Source organism: Anarrhichthys ocellatus, unplaced genomic scaffold (genome assembly GCF_004355925.1).
Source record: "Anarrhichthys ocellatus isolate YVR2014 unplaced genomic scaffold, GSC_Weel_1.0 scaffold11, whole genome shotgun sequence".
Lineage (NCBI taxonomy): Eukaryota > Metazoa > Chordata > Actinopteri > Perciformes > Anarhichadidae > Anarrhichthys > Anarrhichthys ocellatus.
Window position 1 is genome coordinate 2,970,865 of NW_022280041.1, and position 19,714 is coordinate 2,990,578.

Here is a 19,714-nt window from a genome sequence, read left to right on the forward strand (position 1 = left end):
TCATTCCAAAGAAATCTACTCATGAGGAGAATACTTTACATTTGTGTAAACTGTTCTGAAAATACACAAATATTGTTTTGCCAACAATTCAATTTCTTTCTTTTTTTTGCCATGTTTAACACACGTTCTGTCTCTTTTTGAGCTCCTAATATTGTAAGTGTGGCAATATCATTTCCCCGAGTCCTATAGTTCCTGATGGCAGGTGACTTTTTGTGTGTGGAGCGGGAAACAAGCAAAGAATTTAGATGTTTTTTTTGTTTTTTCCACTTTAGGCTTAATATTTAATTCACCCTTTGATAGAGAGCCATGTATACAAGTCTACAGAGCTCTCTTTAACAAAGTGGTACTCGTAGAGGCGACACGGGCAGAAGGAACACTGACCTGATACCTGACCTGTTTTTCATGGGGGAAAAAACATCACATTTACATGAGCATAACAACACTGCACGACAAGAATGAAGACTCTTACGTGACGAATGAAGACGCACGTGATGTTGCAAAAGGCAAATTAGTGCACACTGTGGTTTGCAGTGAACACAAAGAGTCCTCGTCTTTCCCCCCCTCTTTCTCTTATCTGAATCACACTACCATGGACATACTCATGGTCTGGTGGCTTTTTGTTCATGGTTTTGTATCCCAGTGGACATCAGACAGTGTATGGTATTCATCTCCTGATGCTGACAGAGGGCTGCGTACATGTTTCACCATCTGTATTTTATTTATATTTGACAAAACCTGAAGACTAAACTTGAAAAAAACAAGATCAAGACCACTCATAAATTCATAGCTGTGCTCTATTTAGACACTGCATGGCTCTTAAAAAAAACTAACAGCTTCCCCATGAGTTAAATGATCATGATCATACATGGTTTGGCCTCTTAGTTCCAAGCAAGATAATTCTTATCTTAATCTATTCGATTATTTTATAAGCATGCAAGGTTTAGAAACAGGATAAAGATTTAAAAATGCAAACATTCAATTGCAAAACGGTTTTTCAAAACTACCCAAATTATTGCTATATAAACTTTAAGTCAACCTGCAGTCAATTTACTTTTCAATGTTTTTTCAGTTAAAGACATGAATAAGTCATTGGCCAGAGATCAAGTTTAATCCAAAAGATTTTTCCTCAGTAACATCAAGAGTTGAAGTCTGGTCCGCACAAATAAACAACAATTATCAAGTGTTATGCATTTAAATGGCTCAGTAACTGTGTTGACGAAGTTATATTATAATGTTATTTATTACCCAAGTTACATTCATGTTACATCTCTCCCAATTAAATTACAATAAATGATCTTTGTTTAATATTCAGACACATAATAAGATAACATTTTAAATACAAACTTCCAAACATGTGATGGGAAAATCTTGCTATCATTCAAACTTCTCATTCTTCAAATTCATATTCTTCAGTTTCATTCAATTGGCCCTTTTCACAGCAGCTATTTTGACATTTCATTAAAGGGTAAACACAGGTGTTGCATTCAGGGAGGCCGGAGCCCTGGTGTTGTGCTGGCTCACTGGAATGACGGTGACACAATCAGTTACACCTGTTCACCCTGCTGGCACATGGCTGCTGTGAAAAGGGCCTCAAGTCTCACATTTGCATTCAATAGCCTCACAAATAATACAAATAATTAAACAATTTAATGGAAAATTTACTTTATGGAAGGAAAATCTGAGAATATCGAATGAAACGGAATATTCTGAATTAACAGACCATTTCTGTGTTTGAAATCATCAAGCATTTTATTCACCGATACTCCTATATAGTAGACATTCACTAGTTTACGTTCAACTGAGATTTTGGGTATTAATGAGTCATCGTCTTGCATCATGACTGACAGGTGTCCTATTGCACGAAAATGTGCACATGATGCATTGAAACATTGCAGTGCACACGTCATGGATACTATACTTTTCCATTTTAATGTGCACTAATTGAAATAAATGATTTCATATACTACTTTACTTATTATACTTGCTAATATATAGCAATTATACTCATCATCTCTTCAGTTAGTAAATAGCACTTCTCTTACAGAAACAAGCAAGCTTTGAGAAGCTCATTTCTCAAAACAAAGAGGACCAAGAACAGACCCCTGTGGGACACCTATTCAAACTCTAACAGCACTTGGAAACTATACGACCAGGGTTCTACCAGAGATAACGATAATACCATTCAATGAACTCTTCATCCAGGCTACAAGGATAGTTCTCTTTTTTCAAATATTACATTTATATATATACTTTATAATATAGTAAAAAGGGAGTTATTCTTGGAAACATCCTATGTGAACGTTCATTCCTTATTCTTGAGTTTCTTTCAATAATTGATGTATTTCTTGTAATTTTCGGAGACCTTCACTTCATTAGTTTTTAAATTGCATGAGCAGAAACACTATATACAGCATCTATATATACAAAGACGAGTGACAAATTAAAGGGAAAAACCTTGATAAACGGCTAGAGATACCAAATTCAGATACTTCTATAGGGCTGTAATACATGACACAATCAGTCTGTAGCTGATCTCAGACTACTAGTTCAAAGACTTTCTCTTTGGGTCTGTGTGCGTCTTGTATCGTTTTCTGTTCCAGGTTGTGGCTCTTGCCTGTAAGCATCACAGGGGTCCTCCACTCTTCCTCTCCCTTTGCTTTCACTGGCAGCTGTAGCCGAGTGTGGCCGACTACGATGGCATCGACATCCTGAAGATAATCTTGAATGCAAGTATCTGCATTGGTGTTATCTTCCACCATTGCCTATAAGAGCTCTCGCGCTCTACACATTTTCTTTATGTTCAAATATTATAGAGGTTTTTAATTTTAACCCTCCGCTGGTACCAATTGTGCGAATATTTTTTTGTTTCTTACTTATTAAGTTTGTGTGGCATAATTTAGTGTCCATCCCTTAATAAAATCCGGATTCATTGGCAGTAGAAAGTGAGCACGTTCTGCTGGTTTCCTCGTATCAACACCGCGGGGCAGTGGAGGCCACAGGTCAGAGTATCCAGCCAGGCCATGTACAGAGCACTGGTGCAGTCTCTGTGTGGCACAGGAAGGCTCCTGAGGAAAGAACCATCACATTTACATGAGCATAACAACACTGCACAACAAGAATGAAGACTCTTATGTGTTGAAAATGTTGCAAAAGGCAAATTAGTGCTCTAAGCATCATCTGAGCACTGAATGTTCTTGCTTTTGACTATTTGCTGTTCGTCCGTGTATTTATGTGGTGACACTTTTACCCCGCGTCAAAGAGATTAAAAATGTCAATGGGATTATTCGAGCTGAATATAGGTTGGATGAAATAAACAAAACAAATACAAGCGTTTAACCCTATTCAGCATTTAGTAAATGTTTATAACACACTATAATGTAGTTGTAAGCACACATACTTGTTTATACATGTAAAATATGTCTTCCATGTAACAAATGCTGTCCTTATATCTGCTCACAGCTGCATTATAGTGTTCTATAAAACTTTTAATACATGTTAATGTAGCGCTTATAAACGCTAAATTGTATCTTATCTTTTTAAATAATTTTCCTCCAAAATATCTACTAATATCAAAAATACTGACCAGTTTGAAGTCAGAGGGGCAGAGTCCCAACATGTCATTTATATTAAATATGCAGAATTTGCAGGAAATGTAATGAGTCTTGATATCCTCGTTGATCATAACTGAACTGTTCATGTGAACTGTGTACTCACACAAGCACGAGAGCAGCATGTTGAGAATTCCTCCGGATGATCTCATTCAGCCTCACTTTTCTCTTAGACTGTGAAGGAGGGGAAATTCATTTGAGACATTTGGAAGAGCACACCGAGCAGAATCAGATTATATTTTCTTCATTGCTCCCAATTTACAGGAGAACAAGGACAACAAAGTTGAACAAATAAAGGCAAAGAATAGAAAGTAGCTATTATGTAAACGTATATTATTCATATATAAATATAGTATACATAAATACTGTATATTGACACCAATGACAACAGCGACAGTATGTTTGCTGACCTGAATGTACACACACACACACACACACACACACACACACACACACACACACCTTAAGTTTGAAGGCCTCAAACTCTTTGTCCGATATTTTCCATGGGGCACTTTGTCTCAGTTCCTGAACTGAGACGCCTTCCTGCTGTTCATCGTGTAGCCTGAAGGGGGCGACACTGTCCACAAACCTACCGAGGCTTAGAGGCGGCAAGAGCAAACGGACAGAAGTGAGCAAGCGATGAAGGATAGAGATAAAATGTATTGAAATTACAAACTGCAGTCTGTAGTATATAACATTTTTTATGTGACTATAGCATTTGTTTGGGAGCGGAGCAATCCATGATTGTCATCTTGAAAAGCAACACTTTTTGTTGCCAGAGTCAAAACAAATAAGATACTGCACATGGTGCCTTTCATTTTTTGTAATTTGATTGTTTAAAATAAAGCTAAACCTAAAACAGTGAGGGTGAAAGCCTTTTATTACAGATCGATCCCCTCCTGTATCAGTGCAAATGTTCAGTGAATGTTATGACAGCGAGGGTTTTATGGAAATACTTTTTGGCGTTTGGATGCCTCTCACTGTCCGTCATGACTGTGACGTTGTTAAAATCCAAGCGAAACCTCTTCAGCAGAGCGATCATCCTAAAAGAAGAGACAGTCAAAGTATCAGCACACAAACACAACACACTCTGATCTATAATGTACATGATAGTGCCCTCTTTCAATGGATTGCACAAAATACCCCAGAAATCTACCAGATTACAATCTGCAGCAATCAACCTGCATGAAAAAACGTAATAATATAAATAAAAAATAGAATTTAAATGATTTGAAAAAGATACAGTATAAATGAAGATCAAAGTCCTCACTGGACTGCAGACCAACAGGTGATTTATTCCAAAATTCGACACACAAGATATGAAGTTTTACTTTTTTTCCAACATCACATGAACACCTACTCGTTGCGGCCTTCCTCCATGTTTTGCTCATCTCCTACGATGAAGACCCTGATCTTACTGCGGTGCCAGCGTTTCCTCCTGGTGAGCAGGTAAGGAACCAGCAGAGTCAGACCTTTCAAAGAGAAGAAGCGGATCGGTTATCACACATATTAACAACAAGTCGACTCGTGTGCCGTGCTTGCTTTGTCAGAACTCACCTCCGTCATCAGCTATCCAGTAGACGTCGATGGTCTTCTTCCTCTGGTCGTTCTGAAACACCGTCTTGTTCTGATCACTGTCGCCTCCATCGGAGATGTCGTCCGCTATAACAGAAAGAGGAGGAAGAGTGAGGCGGGGGGGGGGGGGGGGCAATATTCATGATGACTCTGAGTCTATGTTCACAAGCCAGCCTCTAGCATTGTCTGTCTGCTAATTGGTGCCGAGCAGGTCGTGCGCAGTGGGTTTTTAGGGCTCTTTCAGTACATCGCTAAATGTAGAGGGTGATGACGTCAGGTATGTGTGACCGACCGAGGGAGCATGTCAGTAAGGAAGTTAATGAGTAACTGAGGAAGGGAAGGGGTGTGTACTTTATTATTACTGTGTTTGAATCACGTAGGAATGACTGCTGTAATATCAAAAAATAATAATGTAAATCATATGTAAATACTATGCTCACCCGATTCCCTCCCAGGAGATTGCTGGTCGTCATTTTCAACAGATTCATCCGGCTCAAAGCCCTGGTTCACTGGAGGACAGGCAATACATTCCCCATCATCGTCTTTGTTTTGTTTTGTTTAATATTCTACTAATATGTTATGTTGTAGGAAAGCATGCAGAGGAAATAAAAGACGAAGAGATTACAAAGTCTGGATTTGAAACCTTCAAAATCTAACTGGTCAGAGACATCCAGCCCGTCCATCATCCTCAAGATACACAAACAGTAGTTGGCGTCAAAGGTATCGCTGGAGAAAAGAGAGAAGGAAGTGAAAATGGGAGTTTTAAAATGGAAATGGGGATGCAAATTAATAACAAAATGAATCTTACTGCACGTTATAGAGGCTGGATTTTAGTTTAGCAACAATGAATTTTCAAATAGTGCAATATTTCCTCACACTGTAGAGAGCTGTGTAATCTTTCAATGCCACTAAAAACCGAGAGAGTCAACTGCTTTATTTAACTTTAACACTTACTATATAGTGTTGATATAATCTTCAATACTTTGAGGTGAACTGTCCCTCCAGTTTGCCTTGAAGCCCAGGACCAGAGTATTGGGCTTCAGCTTGCCAAGACCAGAAGCCTTAAAAAATTAAATACAAATAAAAACACAAAAGATATTATGCAGGTATTCCCAGGATGATCAAATGTTTGTAATACTTTGCACCCAATAGAAGGCGTGTCCTGCAAAACAAATGAGAAGACGTCTAAATAGTAAAAAGACAGAACCGCGAAGATGAGATGATGGAACTTGTCGTCATCGTGATCCGAATTTGAAGTCGGATAAACTCAGTTAAAGTGCTTTGTTCCCCACGGATTTAAACACATGCAGACGTTTCACCTGTAGCAAGTGTCGGGCTCCAACTCTGAGGCTGTCGGCAGTGAACGGAGTGTAAAAGGAGCGCACCTTCCTCCTGTTCATCCACTTCACCAACAAATCTGTGGCGTCCTGCGGCCGAGTCTGCCTGTCGTGCTCCTAGAGGGGTCGGGAATTCAATTACGTCTTTTACATGATATAATAATGAAAGACGTAAAAACAAGCTAACATGACCTAACATGATAACATGATTAACATAAAGGATATGTATCATCTCTCATATATCACTGACCATGATTATGTCTCCACAGATCATGAGGCTTATGTGTTTGGTGAAGGAGCCGACGAAGTCCACCAGTGCCGGTCGCTGGTTTGGTGGCCCAGTCAGGACGAGGCATTGTGGTCTGACGGAACACAGATCAGACTCCAGTTCAAAGATGGATGAGACAAATGCCACAGACAGAAGACTGTATGCTGACGCGTGAGAGGAGGATTACTGATGCATGACATAACACTCACCTAAAATTCTTGACGTGATCCTCGACACCAGACAAAGAAACGGAGTACGACAAAGCCATGTTGTATGTACCGGCCTGCACTGACGAACCCCAGTTCACCTCTGAGGACACCGAAAAGACACACACACACACACAAGTGAGGTGTTTAAGGAAGAGCAGAGAGAGCGGTTGTTGCTTTTTAGACCATACAGTGTGTTTTGAACTTACGGGGCTTTTTGTAGTTGACGTATCCAAAGAGCAAGAAGATGATGCCGAAGGTGGTGAGCGCCGCCCACCAGGTGAACATGATCATCAGCACCACAGAGACCACAGCTCCAAACAAAGCTGTCCACTTACTGTAGTAGTGAAACGACGGCCTCCAACCTAAAGGGGGGGGGGGCAACAATATGAAATATGACTTTCGAGTGGCGCAAGGTGACCTCTCACATGACCTGACTCTGTCCAAGACGTTGACGATTCTTTTTTTATATTTCATTGTGTAAGGGAGGGATTGAGATTCTTTATACTTTTAGTACGTCCTGCTGCTGCTGCCAATTACAAAGTGCGTACTGTTGCATGCAGTATGCATTTAATTGCTCTTTCGGCTGCGCAGAGGATTGTGGGTCGGAATAGTGATGAAAGCGTGCACGCTAGCTTGCATGCTGCAAATTGCGACCGGAATTTGCAGCATGTTGGTTTCTTTTAACCACGACAGCAATGTTTCCGTAACCTAAATCTCGGCCATAGCGGCCACTGGACAGTTCCCATCGGTCGTTTTGGAAGGCCATGACAAACCGGTAGCTCACCGGGGGAGTTGGTGATTGAAGCGTAAAAGCAGCTGAAGTTGATGAGGCTGTAGGAACACAGGAAGAAGTTGGAGATCAAGGCCGCGATGGTGTTCAGCTCAGCTGTAACGATGAAGGAGGGAGAAATCAAAAAAACGCATTGCACATCCAGAGCCAGATGAAGGTCATCAAACTTACGAAATTTCTCCTTACTTCAATATTTAATCATTATAACAACAACAAAAACACCTTATTGGCATATATAAACAAATATGTGAATTAATAAAAACTATAACGTAAAAAAGCAGCAGTATTAGATTGCACCCACCAATGAGAACGAAAGCCACAGCGACGAGGTAGCAGAGTACATAGGCCCGGAGGGGCTCCTCATTTTTCCCATAACCCTTTGCAAAGAATCCAATGTACGGGTAGATCTCGTCTCTGCATAGACACTGGCAGAGAAGGCAGACAATATAAGCTCATTATTTTGTTTCATTGTTATCTTCGATGACAGAATTGCATATTTTTGTACGTAAAAGTGCAATTTAGAACAATTTCGGTTTCTCACCTGAAAGACTTTAGGGGCGGAGACGAGGAAGCCGAGGGCAGACGACAAGCTGGCTGCAAAGACACCGGCAGTGATGAGGTAGGAGAAACCTGAAACTTGGCCCAGTACCTGGTTGGAATAGGATTAACATTATCATATTTTATATAACTATTTGTGAACAGAGATTGAAAACTGGCTTATTTTACAAAGCCAGTCTCAAACCAGAGTTTTTGATTTAAAAAAAGTTAAAATTATATTTTGATTCTGTGAACTTGATACCTTTGTATTGTTGGCCAGACCGTATTCACAAGACTGCGACTGGATGCACTTTGTGAAGTTCCAGCCCAGGTTACATCCCAGACCCACGCAGCCGTCGGTGATGTTTCCAGGCAGAATGTCACTCATGTTCCCGGAGGCGTCCCGCAACACACATGACCCTGGAGGAGGATGAAGATGTAAACATTATAGTCCTGATGCAATGTTAGACGGAGAACTTGACACCTTTTTGTTTTGTTTCTGGATACTTTGACATCTAAGAGGAGTCGGCTGCCAAAAAAAGGAAAACGATAAAGCCCTCTTTTCACAACTCCAATGATTACTTATAGCTCTTTCACATCTTGGATGATTCTTTGTAGACTAAACACCAACTGGACTTTATATTGGCACCATTATGAGTTAAGAAAAGTTGACCTCTGTATTTTACCCATCCCAGCATATTAGGAGCAGTGGGCTGAAGCGCCTGGGCAGCAATTACGGGTTCTGTGTCTTGCTCAAAGACACTTCGGCACAGGACACATATAGCAGCCAGGGATCAAACCACCAACCTACCAGACGACCCCCTCTACCCCATGAGCCATGGCCGCCTGCCCTTAATATGAGTGTTAAATCCTCAGGCCCCATGTCTTCTGTCTCTCCTCCCAAACTACCAGGCACCTCATATAATCCCCACCAGTTCAGACAATTAAATCAAACCAAATGAGAAGCAAAGCAATTCAAAATGAAAGCACTGTTGAATGAGTAGCTTACCAACAGTTACAGGGATAATTATATAGCTGATTGTAGTCCAGAAAATGGCCATGAGGGTGCCTTTGGGGATAGCAGTAGCAGGGTCCTGCAAAAGGAAATCGTACACAGGTCAATATTTTGTTGGTGCCTGTGATGTAAAAAAAAAGTATCTTTATTCTTTTTCTTCATACTTTGAGGTCTCCAGAGATGTTGGCCCCAGACAGGATGCCAATGGCAGACGGGAAGAAAATGGCAAACATCTGGAAAAAGTCGTCCTCAGGTCTTCTCCAGTCTGGCATCAGGTTCGATATGAGGATATCACCTGGTGACAAGCAGAAAGAAAAACACTCTACTGCTCTCTGATAAACTTAAAGATATACACTAAACTTAGGATGACATGTTCTATTAAATGGCAGTGTGTCCCGAGAAGCCTGAACATACTACGGTATCCAAAGATGCCCTGGGCTTGTTTCTCTTGAGTGGCGGGTAAGAATGTGCCCACCAAGAAGTTGCCAAATGAAACCAAGATAACTATAAAGAACAAAATCTGAGCCTGAGAAGACAGAGACAAATGAGAGAGAAGGAGAAAAAAAAAAGAAAAAACATATGAGTAAAAGGTAGTCAGCGAATAAATCGAGATGTGTCAGGATGTGCTCACCTTGGACTCCCATTCCATTCCAGCCAATGAAACGAGCAGAAGAACAGTCACCGTGATCACGCCCACAATGCGCACGTCATTGATCGAATCGACCATGACAACACCAAACTCCTACATTAAAACAACCAAATCATTCACATAAACACAAGAAACCAAACATGAAATGTATATAGATTCAAGTTTGGGTAAACCTTGTGGGGATCATGCTCATATTACAATACTCATTTATTTATTTCAGGTTGTGAAATTCTCCTATACATGGTGGCCAAACTACGACTAGTGGTCCAACAGCAACAGCATATTATTTCCAATAAATTGTACTGTATTCACACTGCACCTCTTTAAACACTAGATGTCGCTGCAATTTTGAACATCTTACTTGACCTGATTACTAGTCGATGAAAACGTTTACCTTAGTTGATTAGGTAAACATGGCAGAAAAGAAAAGACGGAAGATGGCGAGTAAGAAAGCTATGTTTCTAGCTTAGAGAGCTAAAATGGTAAACTGAAAACATAAGAAAGGTGTCATGGGATTCTTGCCTTGTCAAATATCTGAACCCTCAAGGGTTACGTAAATTGAACTATCACGCATCAATTTTTCGAGCCATAATTACCTGCATTAAATCACGGACCACCTCTGCAAAGCCAACGGTGTTGAGTGCACAGGCCAGGGCGTTGGCGAAGGAAAACACAACCCCAATTGGACCTCCAATTTCAGGGCCCAGAGAGCGGGAGATCATGAAATACGCCCCACCTGAAAATTATGTTCGATCAAAAAAAAAAAAGTTACACAGAAACAAGGTTATCATAGATTACTGTAGATCAGTAGTTTTAAATGAGGCAGGAAAAAATACTAATCAATAATTTATTATGTTATAAATTTACATATTCATTTTGTTCCTTTGTATTCAATATGTTTTAGTTCAAATACAAGTTTCCAATTTTTGAAGGTCCAATTAGTTATTTTTAATTGAGAAAAATAGAAGTGCATCACACATTTAACACATGAACCAATGTTCATACACTGGATAAAACCAACACATTACTGCAAGCATCGTCGTGTCGAATGTTTTCAAGCCTTAGCACTCTTCGAGTGCACGACGTTGCCCGGACTTTGAGACACAGCAAGTGACTGACCTGAGGTCACCCTCCCGTTGGTGGCGATGGCAGAGATGGAGAGGGCAGTTACTGAGGTCACCATCACAGACATCAGGACAATAAGCCAGGTCAACACTGAGATGAGACAAATGAAGTTATGCATCATTACTATCAGGTTTGAGGTTTCATGGCATGTTTCTCCATCTTTGCCAAAGAAAGGCCGGTTACTGCTACTTTTTGGCCTCTGCATGAGCAGATGGATGTACTTTACATGCATAATTGCCATAAAACAATAAGTATGTAAGTAGGCCGGTAGGCCCGTTCAGTCTCTTGGTTGTAGCGTTTTGTAAGGTGGAAAAAAAGTACTGTAAGTAATGTACATGAAAGAGGTGGTGAATCAGTTATAGTCATCACTGACCACTGAAAAAACAACTTCAGGGTTTTACCTGAGATGAAACTCTACCAGCAATGTGCGCACACTATTCTCATGCAACATAATGCGTAAAGGTAAACTAACTAAAGTCATATGAGAGGGCGAGCGTGACGCAATGGACTGTTACAGCCAGAGAACAGAGGAGGGAAAAGGACTAATGTATGGAGGGATGAATGAACTCACAAATGCCGGCCCGAGATGTGATCCACGAGAGGCGGAGGAACAGGATGACTCCCCAAATATTCAGCATGCAACGAACCTGTGACGAAAGTACGATAAAAACAGCTCAGTAAAATATTTGCTGAGATATGTCAAGTGTTATGTAGACTACAGTCAAATACAAGTTTGCTCACCATGACTCCAGTCACCCAGCCAAATCTAACAGGACCTTTCCCCTTAGCTGGTGATTCTTCATTCCCTCCGTCTGGAGCACTGCCAACTCCTGAGTCTGTATTGGGGACCTCGATATCCGCCTCCGACTCCTGAGAAAAATACATTTTATACAGTGAAAAACATTTTAAAATAGCCTGATGATAATGGTGGTGTGAGTGGAAATGTATTCACAGCAATGGTCTGCTAAGTTAGATGATGCAAGTTGCCTGTGAGCTGGAAAACCTACCTCAAATGACCTGCGGAGAACCTCAAGAGATGGACGGCTCCTGGACTGGCGGTTTGGCAGTGTGCTGGCATAATGCTCCAGCTGTGGCACCAGGTCTATCGTGCTGTAGACGGAAGATCGCCGCAGCTCCATCCTGGAGCCCTGCTGCTCTGATGCACTGTTGGATAAGAGGCGTTGTTTAATTAAAAAAAAAAGTATATATATATATATATATAAAATAAAAATAACAGCAAATATTGCAGTAAATGTTGAAGGTAATTTGCAATTGTCATGAGCTGCAGTCCCTTTAATGGCCACTAGACGCTGCTAGATGCTGAGAAAGTATTGTGACGTGACAGAAAAAGCTTTGCAGGCTTAAAAATACTATCTTTATGACTTTGGGAAGTGAAAATGGACACGGCAGTAAACATCACAAACCTTGAATCCGTGTCCGAGACAACAATGGTTGGAGGAAGTTGGAGGTTACCATCTCTAACTTCACCCGGGGCGAACCCATCACGTTTGGATGTGAACTGCCCCATCGGCACGTCTCACTGATTCCTGTGAGACAGAATGGATAAAAAGGGCTGACAATATAACGAGCAAAATATGAGAAAACTTGTTTTTACAGAAATGATGAGATGCCACCTTGGTCCTCTAACAGTGACCACGTCTTTAACTAACTGTTACTAAGTCACATTGGTCTCACTTGATCTCAACTGAGGTGGTTTTAGTTCGATCTTGACAGGACTGATAGGTCACGCAAAAGTCAGAAGTGTTGTTGGGTCTCTTGGTAACTCATAGAGGCAACGAAAAGGTTTATTCCATTCACATTCGTTGTTTTAAATAAAAACACATTCATACTCCCAACTTGTCAAATACCGCTGCATGGTCAGTGGCCCTGAGCTTTAAACTATTACCCTCTAGGTACCCCTCAACTATTTTTGATGTGTCATGGATGGCGTGTTGGTTTCCACTCGTTACATGCAGTGTATTTTCAAAATAAACTTCCGTGTGCATGAAAAGTGTTGGTTTTGTAGGTTAACTTTGTTTTTAAGGTTTATTTTTGAAACAGAAATGGATGGTTGGGTTTAGGAAAATATTGTAGTTTCGGTTAAAACAAACTATGTCAAGTAAAATAATTCAGTTTATTATGTAGCAGGAAGGACACTAACAACGGTCTGCAGGGTGAAAGTCCTGTGTTCGTTTTTTGTTCATTTTCAAACTTGAAGTCTTCAGTCTCAAACGACACTGACTCGACATCAGTTGAGGCAATTTGTCATACTTTGCGCAGGAGCAACAAAGGGCTTTATAGAATTATTTTCATGTATGCAGCAAGAACTGTAAAAAGACTGACGTGTAAATTGTTGATCAGCGCAGCTTTAAATACATCTAGTCTCCACTGTAACCCTGTTGGTCTATTTAAGCTCATACATGTTTTATTTCACTGATGCTGATTCATACTGTTCAATGAACTCTTTCTCGTTTGACTAATTACTGATGAAGTGCAAGTCTTGAATGCGTATGTGGGTGTCTTCTGTTCTACTGAGCTCATCTATGAGGCACCTGCACAAGGAATGGAAAATGTGCAATTCTTTAATAATCTGCGAGACAAATTTCCCTGTACGCATTTCTTTCAAGTAAGACAAAGATACATTGTTATAGATTGTTGCAAATATAAAAGATGTAATATATTTATCATATTATTGTAATAACCTATAAATGAATATATCAGTCGGCATCTGGTTATATTTTGATCTAAATTAATGTATATGCATGCATTGATGAGTGGGAAGTCAAACAGTGAAAAGAAATAGTAAACTCACAGCAATAACTGAAAGTATATTAAACCATAATACACATTTTAAATATGATTAAGCCTTTAAATGATACTGACATCTGAAAACAGTTAATTAGTAGGCTATTTAGAAGAAAACAAGTTTACAGTACTCACCAGGTTTTTCCTATTCCAGATGAATACGCTGTTGTCAATGGATGAAATATGTTCCTTTGATTTCACACTGCGACACTTTACATTTATACCTTCACGGAGGGGACATCCCCTCCCATCTTACCTCACCTTCCTCCCTTCCCTTCCCCTCACACACACACACACACCTCTTCATTATTTACACTAAAAGAAATGGAAGATAATATCACGAAAGGTCATTTTGTTTTATTCTGATGTCTTAGTTCATGCCAAAAATTCTGTTACTTGAAATAAAGCATGACTCAACTTACGATGAAGATAACATCTTTTCAACTTGAAATAAACCTTTAAACAAATTGGTTCACACACACTCATCTTTACATTATTTTTCAATGTCTGTTGTCAATATTATTTAAAAAAAATAAAAAAAATTCAGAATTGTATTTTATTACTATTTGTTCCAGATAAATGTTTTTGAATAATTTTGAAAAAAAATTACAAGAACTTCAAAAAATGTTATTCCATTTTTTTTTTTTTTTAAATACAGCACTAATCCTGAATGGCTGCATATTTTCAATTGCCCTGAGATGAGGCAACAGCTGGGCGGAAGAGTTTGTTTCCTGACTCAAGCTACGTTTTCTCAAAATTGTTGACTGGAGATGACCTAGTCATGTGTACATGTCAATATGCAAACTCCAGGTCCTCCTCCGCTTTCACTAATAGATGCGGAAGAAGTATAAAGTGTGATAACAGTACTCTGCGCCATTTCTTACCTTCAACTCTTCAGCGTGGACTTCAACAGTTGTTCTAAAAAGACAGTTTCGTTATAGTTAAATGTCTCTCGAAAGACATTCTCAAGATGTCAATCAATATCGATTCAAAAACTAGCAAATAATTGTCTAATTTTAAACAATTTGTGTAAACAACAGATAGTGAGGTACATTAAAATACCTAACATCTACACGCATGTAAACTCATACACATACTGTTTTTATGTTTTAAAATATGTGTACAACTTAGAAACAACAGTAGCAGTGCTTGGGTTGTTGTTGATGTTGACACATTTCAAAATCAATAAAGTATAAATATTCTCCCATGAAAAAAAAGAATAACAAAAAAAAAGTAGCCTCTTTCATTTTTAATCTGCATTAAAAAAGACAACGTTATGTCAACCTGTTTTCGCTTTGGTCTAAGAAAAATGTTTAGACTCCATACTGACTTCCTTATTTAAGGTAAGAAACTTCTTGCAGTGTACGTCATATTACCCAGCTATTATTAAACCTGCACTCTACGTGTTCACAATGCCATTGTGCCTTGGTCAAAGTCACTTGTTACACCCACACGGGAAGAGGAATCACTAAAGTAGGCGTCTACGCAGAGGTCTTGGGATATGAAAAAGTGAAGACTCTACTTAAAATAATTACTGTGTGATGCTCGTGTCATTATTGGCAAAATCGGATAGAACTCTATATATATTTACCTCTATGAGACCCTTCAGACACCCAGAGTTGTGCAACAGAAGGATGTTTGTGTATGGAAACATTCTCTTGCAGCATTGCCAAAGAAAGGCGACTGACTCGCTCGTGACCTCCGTGAACTTGGAAGCATCCGTCATAATGACTCCGTTTGCAGTTCACTTTGTCGGTGAGGTTACATTAAGAGAGCATCACAAGGGCGATGTATAAGGGTCTGATGACAAAATAAATATAGGTGGAATGACTGTGCATGTGAACTTTCCAAGAATGCAGCGATCACACGGTTCCTCCCTTGGCTCTCCCTTTTTAGCACTCTGACAGGAAACGAGCTGTCGCCTGCATCGTGGCGAGCGGGTGGACCAGGTCTCAGTCGGTACAGCGACACTTTATGGAGACCGAAAAGGACGAGGAATGAGAAGGGGTAAAGATGGAAAAAGTAAAACCAGATGTGGATGATGTTGGGGCGAAAAGGAACCCTACGAACTCTCCACCAAAACCAAAAACATGATGCAGCAGATTCCAAATCAATCAAGCAGACACTAAAGCATGTCGCCCTCTTCAGAATCCCCCTTAAACCCTCAACAAGGACCCAGATCTCTTCTCTTGCATCCTTGTCCTGGGACCCTCGCACTGGATATGGATAAACTTATCAATAGATGTCATGTGTATAGAATGAACATAATAAAAATTACAACATGGTCCATCCCTTGGACAGAAATGATACACATGAGAGCAGTAGAAGCACCAATAACGGCAGAAGAAAAAACAGAAAAATGATTACTACTACTTAAAACAGCAGCAGTGGGTACAATAGAAAGATAAGAATAGTATTAGTGGGTGTCGGGCACAAACATGGTCCAGTTAGAACCACGATCCATGGAAACCTGCGAGGCGAGAAAGCATAACGACTCCGGGGAAGAACTTAGAGGCTAAATGTAAGAGGGAGGTGTTATAGGGGCATCAGTGACAGATGATAATAATGGTGGAAACAGGTGCCTTGTGGAGACGTCTTCTTACTTTAAAGTTACCGTGGGGAACTTGGAGCTGGATGTGAAACGGTTTCAATTGAATTCTGATGCCTTTATATGACCTATATTAGTAAATATTTCACACAGTCCAAAAAAATAAAACCCCTTCAGGGTCGTCTCGGTGTGACACAGCTCATCTCCTCATGCTGATCCTGGAACCTCCCAGGTGTTTTCCATCAGTTACTAAGTATGTGTGGTGTCAGTGATACTCACCTCCAAACACTCCTACCTACCAAACTAAAAGACTTTTTCTTTGATAACGATGAACTGAGAATTCGTCCCATATCCAACAACTGGCCATCCAGCACGATTATGCAACACCCGGCTGGATGTTTTGAAAGTTCACAGTTCAAAAACTTGACTTTAGGGAGAGCTGTTGGGCACTATAACAAAGAGATGAATCAAACATCAGTCACCATCAGTGTCAGACTCCTCGCTATCCACACATTTTCGTTCCACGCTGCTCTCAGCCTGTGTCGATTTGTCTCTGTATGTCTGGGAGCGACTACTTGACATGCTGGGACAAAGGGACTACTTTTCTGCTGAGCGTCTGGACCGTGAGGTCTTTGTTGGTAACGACCAACATCAGGTTCAATACTAAAGGATTCATCAAGTTAAGTGGTCATCCATCCCTGTCCCTGCCTCATCTGTCACCAGGGGAAATTATACTTAATGAGCGGTTATATGTGGCGGGAGGGTCTTTAGCAAACACAGCAAGGGATACAAAGTGGGTGCATCGCTGTGGGAGCTTTATGCCTCATCCATACACAGATCTGGCAGCTTGTTCCTTGTCACTTCCTGAAGTCTTTTATAATTTAATCACTGGTTGATTCTTTTGTCTGGCTCAATAAATCCCAAGGAGCTGTCATTTATACAAACTAAAACAATGAATGAGATGTTGTTGAAGGAACTACACAGCTAGAGGTGGGGGTTTCAGGGCAACCAGGGTTGGCACATCAGAGACACAGTCTGAGAAGAGGAGTCTGAGACAAGTCTGTGCAGTTTTGAGCATGAGTCAAAGCACATCAAGGTAGGCTAGCACGTCATGGGGGGGCTCATCGGCCTGAAAACAGTTGTATGATGTCTTTTGTGGGTCTGCAGGAACGTCTTGAGTCTGATCTCATCATGACGCCATCGGAAACCCTGCGATACAAACCTTTTGAGATTGACAGACGTGGGCAGGAAGGATGTGAGGGGGTCGGATGCAATTGGTTGCACCTTGGGAAATGTAGGACATCAAATTAAATGGACTGACGCTTGTGTAAATTCCAACAACGCAAAATAAATTTGTAATCTTTTGACTCTCCAACACTTCAGTTTAACCACTTCAATCCAAAATGATGCTCAACGACGTCACACAAGCCACAACGAGTACTCTACTTTTCGCAACACTTTTGTCCTATTTATCTGTTCACAAACAGCTTCCTGTCATCAGTGGTAGAAGTCGACTTCAGTTAGAACTGAGCGTGGGTGTGTAGGTGTGTGTATGTGTGTGTGTGTTGGACAGGCAAATGTTAAGATAATAACAGGTTCAATTAAAGTCTAATTATTTTGTATTCCTATTCATTAAAGACCTTCTCTTCTGGTTGCTCTTTGCCTCTTTATCTTCTTGCGTATTATAAACAAAGACATCACTCTAAAGCCATTAGCTTAATTGCTTTACAGGTTTATAATCTTTTACCATTTATTTAATCTCCAAGTCTTCCGTTTCTGAGTAATAACTCCAAATCTGCAAAGTCTTGAAAGAGGAATAACACAAAGCGATGATATTTGACCTGCAATCGTGCATTTGTTCTCCCAAATCATGTAAAGTTATCAATTCAGCAGTGAGACATATAGCTAGAAAAATAAATATTAAACAGAGTAGCAAGGAAATGAGGCAAACAGTAGTTCTTGACATCTGAGTTCTCTTAATGTAGATCACTGATCGAATCATTGCTAATGTTTGAGAAACTATTAAATATTTTATCTATTTGACGTAGTACTCTTTCCTGATCAGCTGCTTCTTCCTTCATGGTTGTACTTTGTCTTTTGTTGCTCCTTCAGACACAAACTAATTAGAAAATTCAATGAAGTATCATTACAACAGATTACTTTTACTTCAACATCACCTCATAAAAATGTTGTTTTCCGTCATTTCACATTGTACGTACAACTATGCCAACAACTCTTCAGCTCCATATCAAACTCTTTTATTCTGCTGGGCTTAAACGCAGTCCAGAGGGTCATTTAGGCCTTCAACAAAACAGGATTAATTCCCTTTTAGAAAACAGGAGGCTCGCATGGTTTTCAAACAGGTCCACCAGGTGGCAGAGTATGGAAAATTAAGTAACAAAAGACGAAATTAAAATCCTTAAACCACATCTCGTGGGTTTCCTCAGCAGACGGATTGGGTTTATTCATTGTTATCTTGTGACCACAGGATGAAATTGCAATCAAGTAGTTGTAGATGTGGTGGGGATGGTGAACCCTCCGTCTGGCAGAAAGCATCAAAGACACCACACAGTCTAAGTGTCTTGTTGCTATACTGCTGACTATAGGCATAGTTTGGTGTCCTGTGAAATCCAAAAGTTTTCAGTGCCCTTACCTAAGGCAATGACCTGGGAGTGGATGTGTGGATGTGTGGCAGTGTGTACAAAAGAACAGAACTCAAACACAGACCAACTGTGTCAAGCCAGTGACACAAAGGATCTTCCTCCCCGAGACAAGGCCGCCGAATGAAGGAATGTTTAAGGGCACACACACCAGCTCAGGTGTGGCTCATACAGCTGATGACCCTCCAATCAGCCCCCGCAACAGACAACTACATGCACAGCAACACCTCATGTATGAGAGGTGGAGGGTCGTCATAAAGGTCAAGAATGAACCTTCGAGCTTGAGATTCTTCAAGGTCCTGTACAAGGAGAGTGTGTGGTTGTGTAACATTCTTATTTAACATTTTCTAACAGCACCAAACCTCTTGGTTGCAACTTGGCCGTTTATTAAAGTCAGGGGTTGTGAAATCGTGGTCAGAGATGATGCAGGTAAGAGCGAAGGGAAGGATGTGTTGGTGAAATGTTTCATATGCAATGATCTGTTCATGAGGCTGGACATTGCGTAAGTGAAAAGGACAATTTGTTTTGCAAGCCATGTACATCATGTGCTCGTTTCGACCTCTTGTGCAAAATACACTGCAGCAGAAA

At 40.3% G+C, this 19,714-nt stretch overlaps 1 protein-coding gene across 1 annotated transcript; it reads right to left on the minus strand.

Annotated features, from left to right (window-relative positions):
• Positions 1 to 1,275: 1,275 nt before the first annotated feature.
• Positions 1,276 to 12,252, minus strand: LOC116385402 (solute carrier family 12 member 3-like). Its single transcript, XM_031850834.1, has 26 exons — positions 12,121 to 12,252; positions 11,855 to 11,983; positions 11,685 to 11,760; positions 11,108 to 11,203; positions 10,585 to 10,724; positions 9,971 to 10,081; positions 9,754 to 9,865; positions 9,504 to 9,634; positions 9,334 to 9,418; positions 8,587 to 8,744; positions 8,329 to 8,436; positions 8,089 to 8,212; positions 7,782 to 7,883; positions 7,204 to 7,359; positions 6,998 to 7,097; positions 6,771 to 6,882; positions 6,503 to 6,637; positions 6,138 to 6,244; positions 5,827 to 5,909; positions 5,624 to 5,692; positions 5,166 to 5,270; positions 4,969 to 5,080; positions 4,565 to 4,651; positions 4,071 to 4,206; positions 3,715 to 3,782; positions 1,276 to 3,065 (listed from the first exon to the last, which is right to left on the minus strand). The coding sequence occupies exons 1-26, from the start codon at positions 12,250 to 12,252 to the stop codon at positions 2,927 to 2,929; spliced, it is 2,913 nt and encodes a 970-aa protein (XP_031706694.1). The 3' UTR covers positions 1,276 to 2,926.
• Between the last annotated feature and the right edge of the window lie 7,462 nt (positions 12,253 to 19,714).